We start from the raw sequence: 25,192 nt of genomic DNA, 5'->3' as shown, positions 1-25,192 counted from the left end.
TTTAGTTGGTCAGGCTGGTCTTGAACTCTCGACCTCAGGTGATTCGCCCGCCTCAGCCTCCCAAAGTGCTGGGATTACAGGCATGAGTCACTGTGCCCGGCCTCAATTTTCTTAATCCATGAAGTGGAGATGATACAAAAGATGCTTGCCTCTCAGGGTTGTCATGGTGACCAGTACGATAATAAAAACAAATGGTCTGGATAAACTGTAGATTTAATTTAAAATGCTAGTTGCTAAATCGTTATTCTTTCTTCATCTCCTCCTAAAAGATCCCTTGCTTTACCTGAGGGCCTTTTGCTGTGGTACAGAATGAGGGAAGGCTTTCTAGTGTAGTGGGCTTCATCTCAGGAGTGTGAAGAAGTAGTGAAAATGTGTACTGGGATAAAGTATCTCATAGGTGTGGTTGGCAGTATGCCACCAGCTAGGGGTTCTTATTTTACTTCCTGAATTCTGCTTACAGAGACCAAACTGAGTTACAGCCTAGAGCAGTGTAGAAAAGAAAAAAATATGCAATTGTGGAAAAGGAAAGATGCATTAGAATAAAAGAAGCAGAAATGATATGGGTCAGAGAGAGAATGAGGGGGAAAAAAGAAAAGGAGGGTAGGGGCTGTCTTCAGAAAGGATGAATTACAACCTACAAGGCCCTTCTGCTAATTCATTTTGATAATAAAATGAAGGCTAAGAGACCTCTTCCAGAATAGGAAGGTATAAATGCTTTGTAATAGCATGTCAAGAAGTTGCCTTCTGTAGACTTTACTGAAGATGCTGATAGTGCATTAACAGAACTGTTCCCTCTTGCGAATGACACTTTCTCAGCACGTATGTACATGTGTACCATGGAAGAGGCAGTTTGCGCGGAACATGATTTAAAATGCTTATGAAAAGAAATCCAAAATCAGCTCTAAAGAAGGAAGTGGAAATTCTGAACTACCTCACAAGCATTTCTTCATGTAGCATATGCTGTGAGAACATCTGTTACATAGCTTCAAAAGCATGCTGGGTCCCATAAGGGTCATGATAAGCAAATGGTCCTGGCCAAAATGTTTTATCTCCTGGGGCTTGCACACATTTCTATTCATGATGCTGCCAGGTTTGGGGGGCATCATATCAGTCAAAGGCAGCTATATTTGTCAAAGAACTACCTCAAGCTGCCAGGTCCCCACCAAGGTGAGGCCCATAGCTAACTCCACAGCAGCTGATGGAGTTCACTTTTGTCCCCCCAGAGATTATTCTGCAGCCTGAGTCTTTCTGAGGCTTCTCAGGTTCCTCAAGACCATTCTCTAGGCTTAAATTAATAAACTAATTCAAGGTAAGGTGCTAATAACAAGGTAACATTTAATGTTATTTCTCCCCAATTCAATTTCTTCTTTTAACTGTGAACTTCTACCCTAACTCCAGGAGAGAGTCTAATGAAACAATTTCATTCTGAGAAACTTAGGGGAGTCTGTACATAAGGAGAGACCCTTCCAGTGTCCATAAACTGTTATCTTTAAAATTCAGTGAATTATTTGCTGCGTAAAATACACTGCAAATTGTACATTGTGCAATTGTGCAAATTGTACATAATTGAACATGTGTTCTCTTTATAAAGGAAAAAGTAAACATTTTAAAACAGAAAAAATCATACTCCAAACGCAGCTGTGTACTTCACCTACATAGGACTATAAATTTGAAAAAGAGTTTCTGATCTGGCAATATACATACTTTAAAAATTGTCATTTATTTGTCATGATTTGAAGAAACTGCTAAGATCAGTTTAGACAAATGTGCCCAAAGAGGTAAATTCATGACTATTTTTTGTCCTCCTCCACTTCCCAAACCCACATGTAGACTGTCTTGGGACGTAACAGCTATAACACATGGGCAGTTTTACCTCTGAGCCTCTTCCACCACTGCTCTTTTCCTGTTCCACTCTACTCTGCCCTACTTCCCTCAAAAAAGAAGTAAATAATTTTAAATAAACTGACTCTCAATCCCTTTGCGTTTAGATAAGACCTCACAGAAATCATCACAGGAAGGTGGGTACCTGGCCTCCACTGAGGCAGCACACAGCTAGTGTCTGGCTGAGAGTACAGGCTTGGGGTAATGTCAGATGAATGAATGAATGAATGAATGCGCCATTTCTTAGCTCCCAGTTGTAGTGTTAAATTCCTTGCATCACCATATTGGTCTCATTTTATTCTTGTTCTTTCTTCCTTTCCCCAACTACCTTTTCTGCTTTTCATATATACAAGAAGACCTTTATTAGAACCTTCTTCAACCTTATCTTTCCGAGGGTAATTTCTGTTTTTTTTTTTTTTTTTTTTTGAGACGGAGTCTCACTGTGTCTCCCAGGCTGGAGTGCAGTGGCGTGATCTCGGCCCACTGCAAGCTCCGCCTCCCGGGTTCACGCCATTCTCCCGCCTCAGCCTCCCAAGTAGCTGGGACTACAGGCGCCCGCCACCGTGCCCGGCTAATTTTTTGTATTTTTAGTAGAGACGGGGTTTCACCATGTTAGCCAGGATAGTCTCGATCTCCTGACCTCGTGATCCACCCGCCTCGGCCTCCCAAAGTGCTGGGATTACAGGCTTGAGCCACCGCGCCCGGCCGGTAATTTCTTTCTTTTAGTTTTCCTCATAGGTTCTGGTCTCCAGTTTTCTAAATTAGTTGTTTTTCTTTCACTTAAATCCCTGGTGCTGAAGAATATCAAATTGGCTTCCAGTTAGGATCTTCCCTGACCCAAGGGTATTTGCATTATTGATTAGTTCATGAGCCATTTGTGCTATTCTATTCCCAGTAATGAGGCAAGCTGGCCCTCTATAGGATTTTCCCGATCACCAGTAGAGACTGGGCAGACATTGATGACTGACTGAAGGTTAATAGTAAATTGGAGCACCCGACAAACAATGTTAACTTTTACCTGATTCGTGCAATATATAGTACACAAAATGGATTAAAAATTTAATCCACATTGCAAGCCTTCTTTACTGAGAGGAATAAATAAAATATGAGATTGAAAAGGTCAGAATCAAATGTTATTCCTCCATTTATGTAGCTGCCTTGGAAATGTCTTGAAAGATTTTCCCTCCTTGTTTTTAGGCACCTTCTTCTTCCCCATTAGCCTTGAAATCTAAGGACTTCATAGTAATGGTGTTTTAAGATGATGATTTTGTAATTCCAGGAAAAAATATTAGAGAAGAAAATCTTAAGGTATAAAAACAGAGTACTTATTCCTACGATCGAGGCAAACGCTAAAGTTTAAAGAAACTGGAGCGTGTATTTGTCACAACCGAAGGCAGTGCATCAAATCTGAAAAACGAAAAACTTCAGGGATCATTGGTGTCTGCAGCTGTCATTCTGTGATAGAAAGGCTTGTCAGCTTGGGGAATCTTTTATTAATTCCTTTTCACTTACGGTCATTATGGCCTTTCTTTGCTATTTAGACTGTATTCTTGTGTCTGGCTTTACTTAAGTTTAATATTTAAACAAAGTGTTTACCCTGGAAAGATTTTTCTGATGTGAAGCCAGTTGTGTCTGGAAGCATGATATTTTCAGAATTTATGCATACTAAACCAGACTCATAGCTCTTCCACATATGTTCTTCCTTCAGAGGTTATGCACCAGAAAGGAGAAGAATGGAGAGGCAAAGACTGATTGACCCCACTCGTGGTGCCTGCCCATCCTGTGGATCCTCCATCTTTTGAAAAAGAGCTCTGAATCTTGTCATACTTAAAAACTTTTGGAATCTAAAAGTAGGCATATGACAGAAAAATGCTATTGTGAGATTTAATGTGCGTTCTGTGTTTTTATTTATAGTGATGGTTTATCCACTTTTCAACACTGTTGTTTCCAAGGTAGTTCTCAGTTTTCTTTCCCTTCTCCTATTCCCTTTTTCCAGTCCCTCTGCACCTCTCCCCAGATAGAGGCCAGATTCAAGCCCATAGGTCTCCTGAGAAGGTCAGCAAAGCCACAGCTATTTTGCTGGCTTGCTTCCAGTGACTGCCCAGGAATGAGGCAGCTGGACCTTTGTCTCAAAATGCTCTCCCTTGGTGGGCCGCCCTGTGGCAGTTCCAGACACTGCTGGACTTTTGGCATCAATGCAGAGGTCCCATGTGTTGAACAGTCTAAGAGGCAGCATCTTCATCTTTGAGCATCAGAGCAGAGATGGAGAGAGAGAATGTAGGGAGGACGTGTTTATTTGAATTTTAGCCAATTTATTAGTATCTCAAGTTAAAAAAAATTACATATCTTTAAAAAAAATCCTTAGGGAATGAGCCAACTATAAGAGAACATCAAAATGTAATCATATGGAACATGTGTTCTTCCTCATCTGTCAAAGGACGTGGTCAGACTAGATGATTTCTAAGACCTTTTCCAGTTCTAATTTCAGCTGTAGAAAAAGCATAGTGGGATCACTGTATAGGGGGAGATTGTTCCAGTATCCATAAATTTATATCTTAAAAAAATTCAATAAATTATTTGCAGCATATTTTTCAAATTGTGCATAACAAGCATGTGTTCTTTTTATAAAGGAAAAAGTAAACATTTTAAAATTGAAAAAAATTATACTCCAAATGCAGCCATATGCTTCACCTAAATGTGAGACCACCCACCCCTTCCTACCCACAAAAAGGTGTTTTCTTTGTCTCGTGCAGGACTATAAATTTGAAAAAGAGTTTCTAATCTGGCAATACACATACTTTAAAAATCATCATTTTATTTGTTTGTCATGATTTGGAGATATTGCTAAGATCAGTTTAGACAAAGGTGCCCAGAGAGATAAATTCATGCCTATTTTTCATCCAATTCTACCTCCCAAACCCACATGTACACAGATACCTGCGAACCCTCAGGGAGAAAGGGTCAATCAGAGATGAGGAAAGGAAGACGAGGGCAGGGTTAGACCAGTTACTAGAAATGATCTCATTTTTTCAATAATTTTAACTTTTATTTTAGATTCAGAGGGTACATGTGCAGGTTTGTTACCTGGATGTATTGTGTGATACTGAGGTTTGGGGTATGATTGATATTGTTACCCAGGTAGTGAGCATAGTACTCAATAGTTAGTTTTTCAACCCATGCCCTCTCCCTCCCTCCCTGCCAGTAGTCCCCAGTGTCTATTGTTGCCACCTTTATGTCCGTGAATACCCTATGTTTAGCTCCACTTGTAAGTGAGAACATGTGACAGGTAATGGGATTGCTGGTTCTATTTTTAGTGCTTTCAGAAGTCTCCAAACTGCTTTCCACAGTGGCTGAACTAACAGTGCATAAGCATCCCCTTTTCTCTACAGCCTCACCAGCATCTGTCATTTTTTGACTTTTTAATAATAACCATTCTGACTGGTGTGAGATGGTGTCTCATTGAGGTTTTGATTTGCATTTCTCTGATGATTAGCGATGTTGAGCATTTTTTTCATGTTTATCAGCAACTTATACGTCTTCTTTTGAGAAAAGTCTTCTTTTGCTCACTTTTTAACGGGGTTATATATTTTTTGCTTGTTGATTTAAGTTCCTTATAGATCCTGTGCATTAGACTGTTGTCAGATGCATAGTTTACAGATATTGCCCATTCTATAGGTTGTCTCTTTACGCTGTTGAAAGTTTCTTTTGCTGCGCAAAAGCTCTTTAATTTAATTATGTCCTACTTGTCAATTTTTTTGTTGCAATTGCTATTGAGAACTTAGTTGTAAGTTATTTCCCAAGGCCAGTGTTCAGAATGGTGTTGCCTAAGTTTTCTTCTAAGATTCTATTCTTATAGTTTGAGGTTTTACATTTAAATCTATAATCCATCTTGAGTTAATTTTTATATATGGTGAAAGGTAGGAGTTCAGTTTAATTCTTCTGCATATGGCTAGCTAGCTATCCCAGCACCATTTATTGAATAATCATTTCCTCTTGATTATTTTTGTCAACTTTGTCAAAAATTAGATGGCTCTTGATGTGCAGCTTTATTTTGGGGTTATGTTTTATTGGTCTATGTTTCTGTTTTTGTACCAATACCATGCTGTTTTGGTTACTGTAGCCTTATAACATAGTTTGAAGTCAGATAATGTGATGCCTCTAGCGTTATTTTTGCTTAGGAATGCTTTGGCTATGTGGGGTCTTTTTTCATTCTATATGAGTATTAGAATAGTTTTTTTCTAATTCTGTGAAAATGACGTTGATAGTTTGATGTTTGATAGGAATAGCATTGACTCTGTAGACTGCTTTGGGCTTTATGGCCATTTTAGTAATACTGATTTTTCCAATCCATGAGCATGGAATATTTTTCCCTTTGTGTCACCTATGATTTCTTTCAGCAGTGTTTTTTAGTGCTCCTTGTAGAGATCTTTCATCTCCTTGGTTAGATGTATTCCTATTTTATTTTTTGTGTGGCTACTATAAATGGGATTGTGTTCTTGATTTGACTCTTAGCTTGAACGTTATTAGTGTATAAAGATGCTACTGATTTTTGTATTAATACATTGATTTTTGTAGTCTGAAACTTTCACTGAAATTGTTTATCAGTTCTGGGAACCTTTTGATGGTGTCTTTAGGATTCTTCATGTATAGAATCATATTGTCAGCAAAGAGAGATAGTTTGACTTCTTCTTTTCCTATCTGGATTCCTTTTACTTATTTCTCTTGTCTGATTGCTGTCCCTAGGACTTCTGAAATTTTAAGTATATGATGTTCCCAAACATCCCTAGACCTGGTGCCCTAAACCCAATTCAGAAATCAAACAAAGAAGGGTACTTCAGCCTTCTTGGAAACTGAGGATGGAAAGTGAGACCATGACCATACTCCAAGGTGGAGAGAATTAAAGTGTCTGGGCTGTATCTGGGTTACTGGTTTGTGAGCATTAATGAATATTGTTTTTAAGAGACTGCATTGTGTCAGATAAATATACAGCTCTGCCCTTTACTAGCTCTCCCCTTGGATAAGTTACTTAAATGCATTGAGCCTCACTTTTCTCATCTAGAGGAATACTTCCTTTATAGGGTTATTGTGGGAATAAATGATATGGAACAGTAGTAAAGCCCACTTTTAAATTACTATTGTTGTTGTTGTTATCGTCATCAGGTCATTGGCCCAGAAACTGATGCAAGGCCTTCAATATAGAGAATTGTAATACTAAATGAACCATTAAACTAAAGGAGCTATAATAATTGATGAACAATAGAAGCCTTTTCTGTTAGCATAAATAACAGAGCCAGGAGCCAGTAGCAACGATAAGAAAAGGAAATAGATGGCCTTTGAGTCCTAGTAATGAAACTAAGCATTGGTTTGAAGGCCAAATACCATGTAGATGGCTATCTACCCTTCCCTTAATTGTTCTCAAGGCTATATAGTTTAGATGTGGAAACAAGATTAGACATGTGGATATGTATAGTTTAGAAGGAAATAAGACTAGGACATGTAGACCCCAGATTTAACACTTTTTTTCCTTCTAAGAAACTCAATCCAGTAACTTGAAGGACATCTAAGGAGGATCCATTTAGAACCTACAACTATAGATGTAGTAATCCCAATCTCTATCTTTCACCCTATAGCTACTACAGTATCTGTCTCTTCTCATCCCTTACTTTCATCTCTCAACTAAAACTTTTTGCAGGCTGTCAGACTCTTTGGTTCCTTCTTCCCCTTCTTTCCAGGAATGGGCAAACTATGACCTGCCAGTTAAAATTGACCTGTAACCTATTTTTTACCATCCAGATGTAAAAATGGTTTTCATATTTTTAAAATGCCATACAGGCCAGGCACAGTAACTCACACCTGTAATCTCAGCACTTTGGAGGCCAAGGTGGACAGATCATCTGAGATCAGGAGTTCGAGACCAGCCTGGCCAACTTGGCGAAACCCCATCTCTACTACACACACACACACACACACACACACACACACACATTAGCTGAGCATGGTGGTGGGCACCTGTAATCCCAACTACTTGTGAGGCTGAGGCTCGAGAATTGCTTGAACCCAGGAGGTGGAGGTTGCAGTAAGCCGAGATCATGCCACTGCACTCCAGCCTGGGCGACAGAACAAGACTCTGTCTCAATACCTGGGATGCAAGACTAGTTCAAAATATGCAAATCAATAAATGTAATCCATTACATAAACACAACCAATGACAAAAACCACATGATTATCTCAATAGATGCAGAAAAGGCCTTCAATAAAATTCAACAGCCCTTCATGCTAAAAACTCTTAATAAACTAGGTATCAATGGAATGTATCTCAAAATAATAAGAGCTATTTATGACAAACCCACAGCCAATATCATACTGAATAGGCAAAAACTGGAAGCATTCCCTTTGAAAACCGGCACAAGACTAGGATGCCCTCTCTCACCACTCCTGTTCAACATAGTGTTGGAAGTTCTGGCCAGAGCAATCAAGCAAGAGAAAGAAATAAAGAGTATTGAAATAGGAAAAGAAGAAGTCAAATTGTCTTTGTTTGCAGATGACATGATTGTATATTTAGAAAACCCCATCATCTCAGCCAAAAATCTCCTTAAGCTGATAAGCAACTTCAGCAAAGTCTCAGGATACAAAATCAATGTGCAAAAATCACACGCATTTCTATACACCATTAACAGATAAACAGCCAAATCAAGAGTGAAATCCCATTCACAACTGCTACTAAGAGAATAGAATACCTAGGAATCCAACTTACAAGGAATGTGAAGGACCTCTTCAAGGAAAACTACAAACTTCTGCTCAAGGAAATAAGAGAGGACACAAACAAATGGAAAAACATTCCATGCTCATGGATAGGAAGAATCAATGTCATGAAAATGGCCATACTGCCCAAAGTAATTTATAGATTCAGTGCCATCCCCCTCAAGCTACCATTGACTTTCTTCACAGAATTGGAAAAAACTAAACTTCATATGGAACCAAAAAAGACCTCTCATAGCCAAGACAATCCTAAGCAAAAAGAACAAACCCGGAGGCATCATGCAACCTGACTTCAAACTATACTACAAGGCTACAGTAACAAAAACAGCATGGTACTGGTAACAAAACAGATATATAGACCAATGGAACAGAACAGACACCTCAGAAATAACATCACACATCTACAACTATCTGATCTTTGACAAACCTGACACAAACAATGGGGAAGGATTCCTATTTGATAAATGGTGCTGGGAAAACTGGCTAGCCATATGCAGAAAATTGAAACTGGACCCTTTCCTTACACCTTATGCAAAAGTTAACTGAAGATGGATTAAAGACCTAAATGTAAGACCGAAAACCATAAAAACCCTAGAAGAAAACTTAGGCAATACCACCAGGACATAGGCATGGGCAAAGACTTCATGTCTAAAACACCAAAAGCAATGGCAACAAAAGCCAAAATTGATAAGTGGGATCTAGTTAAACTAAAGAGCTTCTGCACAGCAAAAGAAAGTATCATCAGAGTGAACAGGCAACCTGCAGAACGGGAGAAAGTTTTTGCAATCTGCCCATCTGACAAAGGGCTAATATCCAGAATCTACAAAGAATGTAAATAAATTTACAAGAAAAAAACAACCCCATCAAAAAGTAGGTGGAGTATATGAACAGACACTTCTCAAAAGAAGACATTTATGCAGCCAACAAACATATGAAAAAATGCTCATCACCACTGGTCACCAGAGAAATGCAAATCAAAACCACAATGAGTTACCATCTCACACCAGTTAGAATGGGAATCATTAAAAAGTCAGGAAACCACATCTGCTGGAGAGGATGTGGAGAAATAGGAACGCTTTTACACTGTTGATGGGAGTGTAAATTAGTTCAACCATTGTGGAAGACAGTGCAGTGATTCCTCAAGGATCTAGAACTAGAAATACCATTTGACCCAGCAATTCCATTAATGGGTATATACCCAAAAGATTATAAATCATTCTGTAAAGACACATGCACATGTATGTTTATTGCAGTACTATTCAAAATAGCAAAGACTTGGAACCAATCCAAATGTCCACCATTGATAGACTGAATAAAGAAAATGTGGCACCATGGAATACTATGCAGCCATAAGAAAGGATGAGTTCATGTCCTTTGCAGAGACATGGATGAAGCTGGAAACCATCATTCTCAGCAAACTAACCCAAGAACAGAAAACCAATCTCCACAGTTCTTACTCATAAGTGGGAGTTGAACACTGAGAACATGTGGACACAGGGAGGGGAACATCACACACCATGGCCTGTTGGTGGGAGGGGATTAAGGGAGGGATAGTATTAGGAGAAATACCTAATGTAGGTGACAGATTGGGGGTGCAGCAAACCACCCTGGCACATGTAACAAAACTGCACTTTCCACACATGTACCCCAGAATTTAAAGTATAATAAAAAAAAAAGTGCTGTACAAAACAAAAAAGAATGTGATAGAGACCACATGAGGCCCTCAGAACCTAAAATATTTATTTCCTAGCTCTTTATAGAAAATGTTTTCCAGCCCCAGTTTTACGCCATTCTCTTTACTATAAATAGAACTTGTTTTTTAGTTTTGTTTGTTTGTTTGTTTCTTTTTTTTTTTTTTTGATACAGAGTCTTGTTCTGTCTCCCAGGCTAGAGTGCAGTGGCGCCATCTCGGCTCACTGTAACCTCCGCCTCCTGGGTTCAAGAGATTCTCCTGTCTCAGCCTCCTGAGTAGCTGGGATTACAGGCACCTGCCACCAGACCTGGCTAATTTTTGTATTTTTAGTAGAGACAGAGTTTCACCATGTTGGCCAGGCTGGTCTCAAACTCATGACCTCAAGTGATCTACCCACCTCGGCCTCCCAAAGTGTTGGGATTACAGGTGTTAGCCACCACACCTTGCCAGAACTTGTTTTTTTCTAATTCTGCATCTGTCTTTCCTATTTATTTATCTTCCCTATTAACCTAATCTGCAAATACACAGTGAGTATAGGGAGTAGAAAGGAGGAGAAAATGCTATGAACACATACACATTAATGATTGTCCCTGTCACACTATAATTCCAGTAGTAATATAAAAAGTCAGGTGGATCTGTCATTATCAGCCATAGTAATTATATGCATTGTTAAACTTCTGATATCATCCCTGATTTCTTTTTTTTTCTTCTCTTTTTACTGTTCCTTCTTCCTCCTCTTCTTTCTTTATTTGCCAACAGATCTACTGAAAATGAGTTTCTTACCTGTTCCCTTAAAGGATATAGACATCATTCTTTCTACTTTTGTTTTTCTTTCTCACCCTTTGTTTTTTCTCTCCCCCCTTATTCCTTCCCTGTCTTCTTTCTCTCCTCCACCTCCCTCTTTCTCCTTCCATTTCTTCTTTACTTTCTTATTTTTTTTTCTTTTCTTTAAATAAGTATCTATTGAGTACCTATGGGGCATTGTGCATTGTGAATCCAAAGACCAGTAAGATGCAGCATTTGCCATGGAAACATTTGGTTGGAATTAAATGAAATACACTATAGAGTGGTGTGTCCATGACAAAATGAAATCAAAGTGTTGTGAATCTGCTTGGGGGTGGGTGGAGGGTGTAGCTGAAGTAGAGTATCTGAGGGAGCCAGGAGGCAGTAGCTGGATCCAGATGATAAAGGGCCTCAGATTCTGAAGGAACTTCTACTTTTTTTCTAAGGGCCATGAGAGTCTACTTAAGAATTTCAAGCAGGGGAATAAAATATCCTGATTGATCTTTAATAAGGAGCACTGGGCTGCAATGAGGAGAAATGCCAGACTGGAAGTAGAGAGACCAGTAAGGGCACTATCATAGCAACTGTGTGAGAAAAGATGAGGGTATGCACTAAGGCAGCAATGATAGCTCAGATGTAATAAAATGACCACTAATATATCAAGCACAGTGGCTCAAGCCTATAATCCTAATACTTTGGGAGGCTGAGGTGGGAGAATCCCTTGGGGCCAGGAGGTTGAGGCTACAGTGAGGTATGGTTGTGCCACTGCACTCCAGTGTGGGCAACAGAGCAAAACTCTGTCTGTAAAAATAAAATGACCGTTAATAATAATAATAAAAGCCAACACTTACTAAGTAGCCACTGTGTGCTAGCCTTTTGCTAAGTATTATATATCATTATATTTTTGGATCCTTGCAATAATCCCATGAGCTAGAAACTGTTATAGTCCCTATTTTACAAATGTATGTACTGAGGCTCAAAGAGATTGAATCAGTTATTAACCATCACAACCTAAGATTAACTGCCACAGGCTAGGATTTTGCCTCCTCATCTATCTTCAGTGGCATGAGTCTCTAGCAGAAAACTTATGACTGGCCATTGGATTTTGCTTCCTAGTGCTTCCAGTTGTGAGGTAGGCCAGAACACTGAGAGACCTTCTGAGGGTACCTACCATGTTATATTCATCTCTATCCTTTCCAAGGCATTTGTCATCTAATAAAGGTTTGTTCTTGGCCATATTCATTCATATATCTGTGTTTTGTTCAAATGCCATTTCCCTTTCCTATATCACCTATGTACGCCTACCTTTGTTTCAAGGCCTTGTGTGTCTCATCACCTCCGTGAAACCCTCCAATTTTCGTTTGTGAGCCACTTGAAATGCACTCAGCATGCCTCCACACTCAGGTCTAGGACTTGACTGACACTTCACTCTGAGCCTGCCTTTTACCACTAGGCTTGCTCTCCGACGCTCCAGCTTTGGCCGGCCTAACTGATCAGCAACCTGGGCTCCTTATACCTTTTCCAAATTAAACCATGGAAACATTTCTGTCTGATCTCTTGGAATTTTCAACCTGGTTTTCAAATTTTGTTTCCTTAGCTCAGACTTTGACCCTGCATTGTTATGTTCCTGGTGTCCTTTGGTTTTAGGAACTGTGCTTTTAGAAGACACTGCCTCCACACCCTATCCTGGGTCACCTCCCAGCCAGGGGATCCTGCCCAAGGAAGCTCTAACACCTTTCTGGGCAACCCCAGCCCTCTGATTTTTTTCTCTCCCATAAGCTTAGGCAATTTGCTGCAAAATAAGTACTTTAAAAAATCTATCTAAGTTTAATATTTTATATATTATGACATTCATATCTATATTCTAATGGTTTCATCAACTAAATAACAAATTTTTAGAAGATGAGGCCATATCATAGTGTTTTTAGCTTCCCTATAGTGCTTAATAGTGTTAAGAAAAGTATTTAACAGATACTAGAAAATTGTTTACAGGATCCCTTCTGGGATATTCTAAGGTATAATCTATGTTATACTGAATATCATTTTTTACATAACTTGGGCCCAATGGAGTAGAATGCCTCTGCTTTAGACCATTATGATGTCATAAGAGGTAATATACCAGGAATCACCATGTCTAATCCTCACAATCACTGTAAAGTGCATACCTATTTTGCATACCTTTTTTCCTTGTATACTTTTCCAATTGCCTCTGTAAGATAACTATGTAAATTAGATAACTTCATCTGTAAAACTTACTTTCCAAGAGTCACATTGTACTAATAAGATGTGGCCGCTGAGATTTAAAACCAGATTTATCTGCTCCATGTCTGATGCTCTTAACTACCTCAGCTCCTACACCTCACTGTATGGCAGATGGAACCCTTGATAACATGTCTTTAGATATAGAATCAAAAAGTGTTAGGTGTCATTCTATAGGACCTTAACAATTTCTAGTTAAAGATCCCCCCGCCATAACCCAAAAATAAGGAAAGTTAGGGGCAAGAAACACAGGTAACTTGCCTAAGGTCACAAAATGAGTTGTCAGAACCCTAGGACCAAGAATTGGCTCTCCTCTCATGCAATCTGCATTAGAAAACTGCTTTTCTTCCCAGATTCTCAGAGTTCTGCTTGCTCTGTCACTAGGTCCATAGACTGGTGATATTGACAACTTCAGCATCGATTTTAGGATGCCTTCCCAACCTATCAGATGGTATCCAAAGAGAATCCCACATGGCACTGAAGGAGCAGACCTGAGGTGTGAAGCAGAGAGCCGGAGCCCCTTACCACTCCTGCCAAAATTCCCTGTACAGCATATATTTACCTATTCACTCTACACCTAAGAGCAATCAAATCAATAATAAAATGCCTTGGTCAGGGATTTAAAATAACTCTTCTATCTGGGATATAGATAAGGAACCTTTTGAATTTAAAGCATCTGAAGAACCAAAGACAAAAAGGGGGTGGGAGAGATGGCAGAGTAGATTTTAGAAATATATCTCAGAGAATTTTGAGCCAAAATAGATATAATTCAAGTGCAACAATATTCCTCCATGATCTCCAGGTGTTTTGTATGTCTATGTATATGTGTGAGTGTATGTGTATCATCTGTTGCCCAGATTTTTGTAAAATGCAAATAAATATTCAATGATTCTGTCAGTTTAGGATTTTAGATACAATATTTCTACATAATCCCAAGGTAATTATCATTTTGAGTGAATACCTCATACCTCATTGTCTTTATCCTTGGAAGACATAGAACATAACAGGGGTAAGGGAGCAATGGAGGAAAATGAATTTTTTTTTCTCTTCTTTTCTTTGCTATGATCAGTCACTCAGCCAGTGTTTATGACTGTGTGTAAAGCTCTGTGCTGAGGGCAGCCAGGGGACACACAAATGAGAAAGCCCAATTTGCAAGAAGCTGTCTTCCCTGATCTCTCTTGCATTTGCCTCTGCTTTCTTTCCTTATTGCCTTTGTAGGATAACTCAGTAAAGAAAACAGCATTGGGTTCAAAATAAATTTTTTAGCATTTAATTACAAAAAGTAAACATAACATTGGATATTTTTCATTGTAGACAGCAATATAAATAAACTTTTTTTAAAGAGATTTCTTCTGAGCCAATATGTGATTAATGGCCCAGGACAGCCCCAGAAGATCCTGACAACAAGTGCCCAAGGGGGTAGGGACAACTTGGTTTTACACATTTTAGGGAAGCATGAGATATCAATCAGTACATGTAAAGTATACGTGGGTTCAGTCGGAAGAGGAGGGGCAACTTGAAAGTGGGAGGTGGGCTTCCGGGTCATGTGGATTCAAAGATTTTCTGATTGGCAATTGGCTCAAAGTGTTTATCTAAAGACCTGGAATCAATAGGAGGAACTGTCTCTGGGGACCAAGGTTCTTAGGCAGATGAAGCCTCCAGGTATCAGGCTTCAGAAAGAACACACTGTTAATGTTTCTTATCAGAATGAGTTAATTCTCTTAGTAGAAAAGACCTGGAAAGGGAAGGAGATTCTTTACAGAATGTAGATTTTCCTCACAAGAGACAGCTTTGCAGAACTATTTCAAAATATGTCAAAGAAATCTGTTTGATAGTAAAATGCTTCAGTTTCTTTCAGAGCCTGCTGTATCTTACTGCGAGAGTCTGTTGTCAGTCTTCAGGTCTCTGTGTCGATGTTACTGCTGCTCAGCTGTGCCTGAAACCTGAAGGGAGGAGGGATGATGAGGCCTACCAGACTCCCACTTCCTATCATGGCCTGAACTAGTTTTTCAGGTTAACTTTGGAATGCCTTTGGCTGAGAGGAGTGGTCCCTTCAGATGGCTGGGGAGATCAGAATTTTATTTTTGGTTTCCAAGAGACAGCACTTGGGGTATCCGCAGCAGGAAGGAGAAGGAGGCTGTCTGGAGGAAGGAGCACCAACCACATACAAAGGACTGACAGTGGGCAGTCAGGGTTGGGGAAGAAGGTGAAGGAGCAGAGAAAAGGGAGAAGGGTCATAGCTGGTGGGCACTCAACCCAGCCTGAGCGACATCCAGCCCTACTAACTCACTCCTGAGGGGCCCAGGGTTCCACCTGGCTTATGTGAGTAAGAAGTGCTCACTCCCTCTAGGTGGATGAGGCCAAAGTCAAATTGAAGACTAGGACAGTCGTGCAAATCCTTCTCCCAGACAGTGTGGCCCAGAGCAGGTGCTGGACACAGAACCAGTCATAGCAGAGGCTCCACTGCCAGCAGAAACGATGGTCGCTCTCCAGTGCTGCCCTTACTGCTTGTAATGTCCTCAGAGGAGCCGCCAGTGCTCAGGGTGGCATCCAGGCCCCACCTTCAGCCCCCAGCCCCAGATCTGCCCTGGGAGCCCAACCAGGGCCGTGGCCGGGCAGGTCCCCAGGAGGGAGCTCACAGCCAAGAGCAGAACTCCTGCCACTTGTCTTCCCACAGAGCTGCTGTAAGAAGCCATGAAAGGCTCAGACAAGGTAAGAGATGTATAGAGAGGGGGCAGAATCCAGACATCTCAAACTGCATGACTCCAGGGCCAGGAGACTTTCTACCTTCTTGACACACCACCCTTCTTGGCCCTGCTCTGCACCCCTGAGGGTTGCCTGTGTGGACAGCGTCAAGGGCTGAAGGGGAGAAAAAGAGCTCAGGGATGGGACTTCCTCCCATCCCCTGCCAGCCTGTAGGGTCAATGAGGCTGGCTTTTTCTCCACCGAAGGCCACTGCTTCTCTCAAGGTGGTCCTGTCTACACTATTCTTTCTGGGTTCCAGGGACCATTCCCACCCTTTTCCATGCAGGCCAGGGGTCTGCTACTACCTTGGGGTACCTGTGTTACCCTCAGAGTTCCCTACACTCTACTCCCACCTTTATTAATCGTCCCTTTATTAAACCCTCCTCAGATGCCCTGGCTTGCAAGAATTGGCCTCACCTCTGCACAAGCAGGCCTGGTTCTGGGTTTGGAAGCATGGACAGACCCATGTGTCCCACACAGCCCCCTTCTACCTCAGGTCCCAGCAAGACATGAGGCCACTCTCTGCTCATCTTGTCTGCTCTAGCCTACTGGCCAGCCTTCCAGGATTCCAAGTCCAAGTGCCTCAGGCCAGAGCCTCATTCCCCCAGGACACTCCTCCTTTGTGACTTCACTCACTGAAGTCACCTGGGAGACAGTGCCAAATGTTCCACTCCAGAGTCTTGGCCTCTAGGAGGCAGGAACAGCAGGCCTGGCCAGCCCAAAGGACTCTCTGTCCAGGATGTAAATGAGCACACTGCTGGCCCATGCCCCTCGGGGCTGTAGAGGGCAGCCTCAGAGGCACTGGGCACTTCTGGGACCATGGATGACGCAGCTGTCCTCAAGCGACGAGGCTACCTCCTGGGGATAAATTTGGGAGAGGGCTCCTATGCAAAAGTAAAATCTGCTTACTCGGAGCGCCTGAAGTTCAATGTGGCGATCAAGATCATCGACCGCAAGAAAGCCCCTGCAGACTTCTTGGAGAAATTCCTTCCCCGGGAAATTGAGATTCTGGCCATGTTAAACCACTGCTCCATCATCAAGACCTACGAGATCTTTGAGACATCACATGGCAAGGTCTACATCGTCATGGAGCTTGCGGTCCAGGGCGACCTCCTTGAGTTAATCAAAACCCGGGGAGCCCTGCATGAGGACGAAGCTCGCAAGAAGTTCCACCAGCTTTCCTTGGCCATCAAGTACTGTCACGACCTGGATGTCGTCCACCGAGACCTCAAGTGTGACAACCTTCTCCTCGACAAGGACTTCAATATCAAGCTGTCTGACTTCAGCTTCTCCAAGCGCTGCCTGCGGGATGAGAGTGGTCGAATGGCATTAAGCAAGACCTTCTGCGGGTCACCAGCGTATGCGGCCCCAGAAGTGCTGCAGGGCATTCCCTACCAGCCCAAGGTGTATGACATCTGGAGCCTAGGCGTGATCCTCTACATCATGGTCTGCGGCTCCATGCCCTACGACGACTCCAACATCAAGAAGATGCTGCGTATCCAGAAGGAGCACCGCCTCAACTTTCCACGATCCAAGCACCTGACAGGCGAGTGCAAGGACCTCATCTACCGCATGCTGCAGCCCGACGTCAACAGGCGGCTCCATATCGACGAGATCCTCAGCCACTGCTGGATGCAGCCCAAGGCATGGGGATCTCCCTCTGTGGCCATCAGCAAGGAGGGGGAGAGTTCCCGGGGAATTGAACCCTTGTGGACCCCCGAACCTGCCTCTGACAAGAAGTCTGCCACCAAGCTGGAGCCTGAGGGAGAGGCACAGCCCCAGGCACAGCCTGAGACAAAACCCGAAGGGGCAGAAACGCAAATGTCCAGGCAGTCGGAGATCCTGGGTATCCCCAGCGAGCCGTCGACCAGGGAGATAGAGGAAGGGCCCCTGCAACAGCCTCCAGAGACACTACTCTGAATAGGGGGCCTAGTGAGCTTCTTGCGGCCCAGGGAATAACATGGAGCTCAAGGCTTCAAGCCCGAGCTCTAAAGAAGTCAAGGGTGGAGCCAGAGAAGGAAGGCAGTCCCAGATGAACCGCCATTTTCGTCAGTTTCCTCTCTCTCCCCTTGAACTTGGTAACCCACGTGGTTCTCGGGTGGCCCCGAGGTGGATGAGGCCAAAGTCAAATCCAAGGCTGAGACAGCCGTGCGACTCCTACTTCCCCAGAGCGTGACCCGGAGCAGGTGCTGGACACAGAGCCTGTCTCAGCAGAGGGGCCCCACTGGCCGCAGCGGCTGTGGCGGCACGAGCTGGAAGAGCAGCAGGAAGGCACTGCTGTCTGCCATGCGCACCATTTATCCTCCTTGCATCCTCCCCGGGGCGGCTGCGTGACCCTGCTGGGAGGCCAGACCGGGCTGGACTGAGGGTCAGGGGACCGGGCTGGGTTGGGGGTCGGGAGGGGCTGGACGGGGACGAGGGGCAGAGAGGCGGCGGGAAAGAGCTTCGGCTGGGCCGCGGGCTCGCGGGCACTCTCGGCGGCAGCCTCCGGGGCTCCGACTCCAGCTCTGGGCAAGATCCATAAACTTTTAAAGAAGCCTCAAAACATACTTTTAAAGCATTAAGCTTTAAAGTGCTAGAAATCTTGTGCCCCATATGTACTTCTTTCAGTATTATCCTAGATCCTCAGGAGTAGCATGGCAACTGGAGAAAATGGGAGGAAAGACAAGAAGAAATAGAAGCTGATTTAACATCTAGTTTATTCAGTTTTGATTTTTCTTATCTCTACTGGCTTTCTCCTGTTCAAACCTTGTAGTGGTAATATTTGGAAAAGAGCACTTGGAAATTATATTCCTGTTTTTTAACACTTTATATTTAATCCTTCTCCTTGTAATTGATTTTGTAGCCAATTTACTCCCCAGCACCCCCAGAAGAAAGTTTTACAGACAAAGGAAAATGTTTGATTTTTCTTTTTTCCTTATCAATTTTTTATTTAAATGCTAATATCCAATTAATGGACAAACGAATCAGCTAATACTGGAAACAATGTAACATAATAGTGAAAAGCATGAACTTTTGATTTCTATAGACTGGTTTTCACTCTGCTACTAGATGGTCTTGGGCAAGTTGGTTAATCTATATGTCTCAGTTTCTTTATCTATAAAATGAGAATAATACAACTTAATTAGGCATGCTGTTTATTAATGTGTTTGGTTCTCATAACCCTATGGGATGGGTCCTATTATTATTCCCATTTTATAGACACGAAATTGAGTAAAGTAAGTTTAGATCACTTGTCTCTGGGCACATGATAAATACGTGGCAGAGCCAAGGTTAAAGCCCAGGCGCGCTCCAGCTCGGAGTCAATACTGTTAGCTTTTATTTTTTTCTTTTTCTTTTTGAGACGGAGCCTCCCTCTGTAGTCCAGGCTGGAGTGGGCAGTGGTGTGATCTCGGCTCACTGCAACCTCCGCCTCCCAGGTCCTGGTTAAGCAATTCTCCTGCCTCAGCCTCCTGAGTAGCTGAGATTACAGGCATGTGCCACCATGCCCAACTAATTTTTGTTTTTGTTTGTTTGTTTTTTGAGAGGGAGTCTCGCTCTGTCTCCAGGCTGGAGTGCAGGGACGCGATCTTGGCTCACTGCAACCTCCGCCTCCCGGGTTCAACCGATTCTCCTGCCTAAGCCTCCCAAGTAGCTGGGACTAAAGGCGTGTGCCACCACGCCCAGCTAATTTTTGTATTTTTAGTAGAGATGGGGTTTCACCATGTTGACTAGGATGGTCTTGATCCCTTGACCTCGTGATCCACCTACCTTAGCCTCCCAAAGTGCTGGGATTACAGGCGAGAGCCACTGTACCTGGCCCTAATTTTTATATTTTTAGTAGAGACGAGGTTTCACCATGTTGGCCAGGCTGATCTTGAACTCTTGACCTCGTGATCCACCGCCCTTGGTCTCCCAAACTGCTGGGATTACAGGCGTGAGCCACCGTGCCTGGCCACACTGTTAGCTTTTAAACTACAGCCTCAAGGTATACACTTCTAAGACCACAGCCTCATGGCCTGTTGCAGGATCAGGAAGAAACCAGAGTCGGTACTCAGGTGTCCCTGAACAGCATCTCTGCCTCTAGTTTTCTAATGCCCTAGGAAGCCCTTCACCTACCCCATTTATATGTAGATGTCCTAGCCCCTTGTACCTCAAGACTGACCTTGTTTGGAAATAGTCATTGCAGATATAATTAGTTAAGATCATACTGGAGCAGGATGAGATACTAATCAAATATGACTGGTGCCCAGGAGAAAGGCCTGGAACAGATCCTTTCCTAGTGCCCTCAGAGGGAGAAAGGCCCTGCCAACTCCTCGCCCTTAGACTTTCTGGCCTCCAGAAGTGTAAATCACTACCTTTCTGTTGTCTAAACCCCTCAGTTTGTGGTACTTTGTCATAGCAGCCCTAGCAAACTAATACACCCACCACACCCAACTAATATGGTTAGGCCCTTAGCACTGTTCAGTTAGCCATCTCTTCACCTCTTCTCAACTATCTCCCATAATCCACTGGAAAACTCCTCCAATCCTTTCACTATGTGAAGCTCCTCCCCTTCCTTTCTCCCTCAGCAGATGATCTCACTTCCTACTCTTCTGAGACCATAGCTACCTCTTCAGAGGGCTCTCAATTTCCCTCATTCTTCTCTGTTGCCACTGGCTCCTTTTCTTTTTAGACCATTGTTCTTCCTACCATACACATTTTAGCTTTCAACAAGGCTTGGTCCCTCTCCTTTCCATTCTCCATGTGCCCGTATCAGTGTTCATACCCATTTCCATAAGTTTACCCTGCACCATTAACTCTGAAGCTTGTTCCTGTAACCAAGCTTCTCTTCAGAGTATAGGCCCTCATGATCAGTTCCATCTGCTGTCTCTTCATGCTGACCACCCTCCAACTAGCACACTCTGACCTCTGTACCAGCTTCTTCTCTTATCACTATTTTTCACACTCAACCAGACCCCAGAACTTACTTTTCCATGCCCTCCGACAAACAAAGTTGGCAAGACCTTTTGATTCTTTCTTTGCCTTGTCTCTCATGTACATGCTGATTCCCACTAGACCACTTCAAATCCTCACCCTGAGCAACTGTCCTGAGGAATTGTCCTTCCTGTTTACTCTGGCTAGCTTCCAGCCTGTCTTTCATACACTGCCAATGTCATCTTCTAAACATAAAATTTTACTTATGTTTCTACCCTCAGAGGGCTGGACCTTTGTTGCATAGAGAATAGAGGCCCATCTTAAATCCAGCATTCGAGGCTCCCCTTTAATACAGCTCCAGCTTACCTAAAATAACTAAGGGAGACCAACTGTCTACATAGGAAGAACTTTAGCTGGTGCTCTGCCCTACTAGAAACTTTATGGTCCAAAATTAGGTTTTAGCGTTCCGTCAGGGATGACCCAGCTCAGTGGAGCTAATTCATGTTAACAAAACTGATGAAAGATTGATGTACCTCCCAGGCTTCCATTTTTCCAAGTTAGTGTTGAAAAAATAACTACCAAGTGCAATGGAACACATGTATTAACAGAGTCACACATACTCTGTCACTCCCAAGTGGGGAAGAGAAATAGGCAACCAAGTTCTAATGAGAAGGCTGCTTGGATCCAGAAGGGAAATCTGTGGCTAATCCCAATGGTTTCCTCCATCCGTGAACTCATGAGCTCTCCTGGCAGTTGCTTAGATCACAGTGACTGTTGTGATTGCATTTCAGGCCTGAATGTACAAAGATGTGACCTTGATTAGGTTTTAGTGTTTTCCCACCCACAGGATTATCTCATAGGACATTTTACTTCTATATGTTGCTAATGTCATTCACTGTGTTGGTTTCTTTGTTCATTCATTTGTTTATATGTTTGCTTATTTAGCTCTCAGCCACCTTATTTCCAAATTCTCCTCACTATATGGAGTGTCCTCAGAATTTCTCTGAATAGACTTTAGGCCATGACCCAGCAGCCTCTGAAACCCTGAACAGAACACCACCAACTGGTCTAGCCAGGGCCTGAAAATATGTGTACCACTCTTGAGTCAAAGGCACTAACACTGAATGAGGGGGAAAAGGGACCTGAAGCAAAGAGGTTGAGAAAAAGGAGTGATGCAGAGCTAAAGAGGAAAACAAGTGAGGCATTTGTGAGGAATAAGTGCTTTAGTTTACTTGCATTACATGTCCCTTCACCCCCTATATTATTAGTCAGCCCTGGCCGCCACAACAAAGTACCATAGACTAGGTGGTTTAAATAATAGAAATCAATTTTTTCATGGTTCTGGAGGCTAGGAGATCCAAGATTAAGATGCTGGCTGATGGCTAATGTGCTCTTTTCCTGGCTTGCAGACACCCGCCTTCTCACTGTGTCCTCACGTGGCACAGAGAGAAAGAGAGATCTCTCTGTCTCTTCATATAGTTCTACAGTCCAATTGGATTAGAACCCCACCTTATGTCCCACATTTCACGTTAATTACCTCCTAAAGACCCTGTCTTCAGATAGAGTCACATTGGAGGTTAGAGCTTCAGCATATGAATTTGGGAAGGGGAACACAATTCAATATACAACACTCCCCCTCAAAAAGAGTATATGTAAAGTTTCTGTCCCATTTCTTCAGTGAAGGAGAGCTAATGGATAGTGGGATACTTAGATATAGTGTGATTACAGATATAAATTCTTACCCAACATTATTAGCTTTATAGGTCTAGGTTATTAGCTAGATTGGGAAACAGTTCAGCCAGATAAGTAAATCTTGTTCTTTTAAGATAAGTGAACCTAGGGGCTTCAAAGACAGTTCTATTAAGATGCCTAAATTTTATTTAATGTCTTTTGGAGTGTGAGGAATTAAACCCTTAAACTAAAAAGTCCAACTGTGTTTAGTTGGAATTAACTTACTTCTTTACAGAAAGCCAAACTATGTAGATGGGTTTCCCCTTAAATTCTTCCTTGAAATTGTGTTCTTCAGATGGGGAGGCCTTAAGTCGGGTTCACTAGGATTACACTTGGGATCAACACCTGTGAGGGAGTGAAGGAAACAGGATTAGGCACATGGAGAAGTTGAACTGCGACAGACTTACAGGAGATATCTCAGCTGATCTTACAGGATGTTCTGGGAAATAAGATGGTCCTTCAGCATAGCCAAGAGTTGAGGCAAGAGGGCTCGGTCTTTGTAGCCTCATGTCAAATAGTCATTGGCTATGGACTGTCTCTAGGGAAGGGGCATAAGTGTCTTCCTTCCACAGAAAGCAGTTCCCAGGAAGGGACTCAGTCATAAGCCTTCTGCAGCCAACCCTGCTGGCAACTGAGAGAACACGTGCTTCAGTCGGTAAAGAGGGGTGTGGTTCTGCATCCCAGCATCCGCTACAGGGAATAAGGGTGAGGGCAAGGGTCCCTAGATATTAGTTATACATTAAAATCTATTGACATTCTTCTACTTGGGATTCATTTTTTTTTTCTTGTGGTTAAGAGATCATCTTTGTACTAGAGGTTGAAGATTTTATATGTAGAAGCCCTCTGAAAATGCTGGGTTGTGGCCAGCTGGGACTGGTTATTAGTTGTAGAATTAAAATGCCCTGCATTTCCAGTCATGTCATTACAGGTATAAGGGAGGGTGGAGCTAGACCCCATTGTACACTTAATTGAAAATTACTGATAGATGATGTAATGAGGAGCAAGTTTCAGACAAGCCTGGACATTTATTTTGGAGGAGCTGGTTTCCACTGAGGTATGTGTGGTTTCTATAACCTTCCTGGATTTTTTTTCCTGAGATTGCTTATGTTCATTTGCTAGAATTAGCAGAGAGGTTATGAAGATGCAATATAGTCCACTTTTGTATGAGTGTTCCTCAACACTTGGCTGGCTGTTAGTGTGGTTAGGTTTAATGAACTCATTTAATAACAATATTCCTGCAGAGAATTTTATTGAGTACTAAATTCTTAAATTTAATAATGCAAAACATATTTATATAGTGTTAATAATGGTTGCAAGACTTGCAGGGAGTGAAATACGGGAAGGTTAAGTGTAATGGATTAATTAAGTAAGAAAGCCCAAACTACTTTTCAAAGTGACTCCATAATAATCTTCACTTTGTTTTAAGGAATAAAGTAGACCATATCAAATGCCACTTGTGTATGTTAGTTTAAAAGCAGTATTCAGGCCGGGCGCGGTGGCTCAAGCCTGTAATCCCAGCACTTTGGGAGGCCGAGATGGGCGGATCACGAGGTCAGGAGATCGAGACCATGCTGGCTAATACGGTGAAACCCCGTCTCTACTAAAAAATACAAAAAATTAGCCGGGCGAGGTGGCGGGCGCCTGTGGTCCCAGCTACTCGGGAGGCTGAGGCGGGAGAATGGCGTGAACCCAGGAGGCGGAGCTTGCAGTGAGCTGAGATCCGGCCACTGCACTCCAGCCTTGGCGACAGAGCGAGACTCCGTCTCAAAAAAAAAAAAAGCAGTATTCAAAGCTAGCACATTTAGATCAGGGGAAACACAAACACAGCGAAATATTCTGCTTGGCAAACAGAGTTTTGTTTCCTGTACTCATCCATTAAGTTGAATAACTTGATTTTCTTACAAGTCAACAATATGTTTCTTCCATGTGCAGAAATCAGTGGGAACTTTCCAGTCAACTCCCAAACAACAGCAGTTTGTATCAGCAGCAGTCCACATAAGCATTTGGGAAATGTTTTTAATTGCTTTAATTGCATATTAGGGAAGTGACACAAACTTCTTCTTATAGCTTTTTAAAAGTAAGCAATTCATTTAAATTGGCTAGGGCTTTTAAGCTGGTATAAATGTCCTTTATGTGATACATTCAAAATTATCTTTAGCAAACTTTTGAGGATGATAAATGTGTTTTGTAATTTATTATCCTAACAAATTGGTTAGACCTGAAGAAGATGTGTCCCTCAGAGTCCCTACCTGCAACATAGGGATAGAAAAGATATGCCAATTAGGAGGTGATGAGGCAAAAGATGATTAAATTCATACACCTTGAGTTCTCTAGAGTCCTCAAAGGCAATTTTGAGGATGAGTTTTGTGGATTTTGTTTATAGAGAGGTAATTACTCCAAACAGGAGTACTGAGGGAGAGTTTTGAACTCATTTTGTGCTACCAT

The 25,192-nt window shown here is 42.3% G+C and overlaps 2 protein-coding genes across 2 annotated transcripts in view; both read left to right on the top strand.

Annotated features, from left to right (window-relative positions):
• Nucleotides 1–25,192, top strand: part of MCC (MCC, WNT signaling pathway regulator) — a 466,526-nt gene that overhangs the window by 33,292 nt on the left and 408,042 nt on the right. The window lies entirely within an intron of this gene.
• Nucleotides 16,754–18,814, top strand: TSSK1B (testis specific serine kinase 1B). The gene has a single exon (XM_025387475.1). The coding sequence runs from the start codon at nt 16,940–16,942 to the stop codon at nt 18,038–18,040; it is 1,101 nt and encodes a 366-aa protein (XP_025243260.1). The 5' UTR covers nt 16,754–16,939; the 3' UTR covers nt 18,041–18,814.

Source organism: Theropithecus gelada, chromosome 6 (assembly GCF_003255815.1).
Source record: "Theropithecus gelada isolate Dixy chromosome 6, Tgel_1.0, whole genome shotgun sequence".
In the NCBI taxonomy this organism is placed as follows: domain Eukaryota; kingdom Metazoa; phylum Chordata; class Mammalia; order Primates; family Cercopithecidae; genus Theropithecus; species Theropithecus gelada.
Note: the sequence above shows the minus strand (reverse complement) of the source record. Positions and strands in the feature narration are given on the sequence as shown.

Excerpts from the sequence above, each read along its gene's own strand:
- TSSK1B (XM_025387475.1), top strand. The coding sequence starts at position 16,940 with ATGGATGACGCAGCTGTCCTCAAGCGACGAGGCTACCTCCTGGGGATA.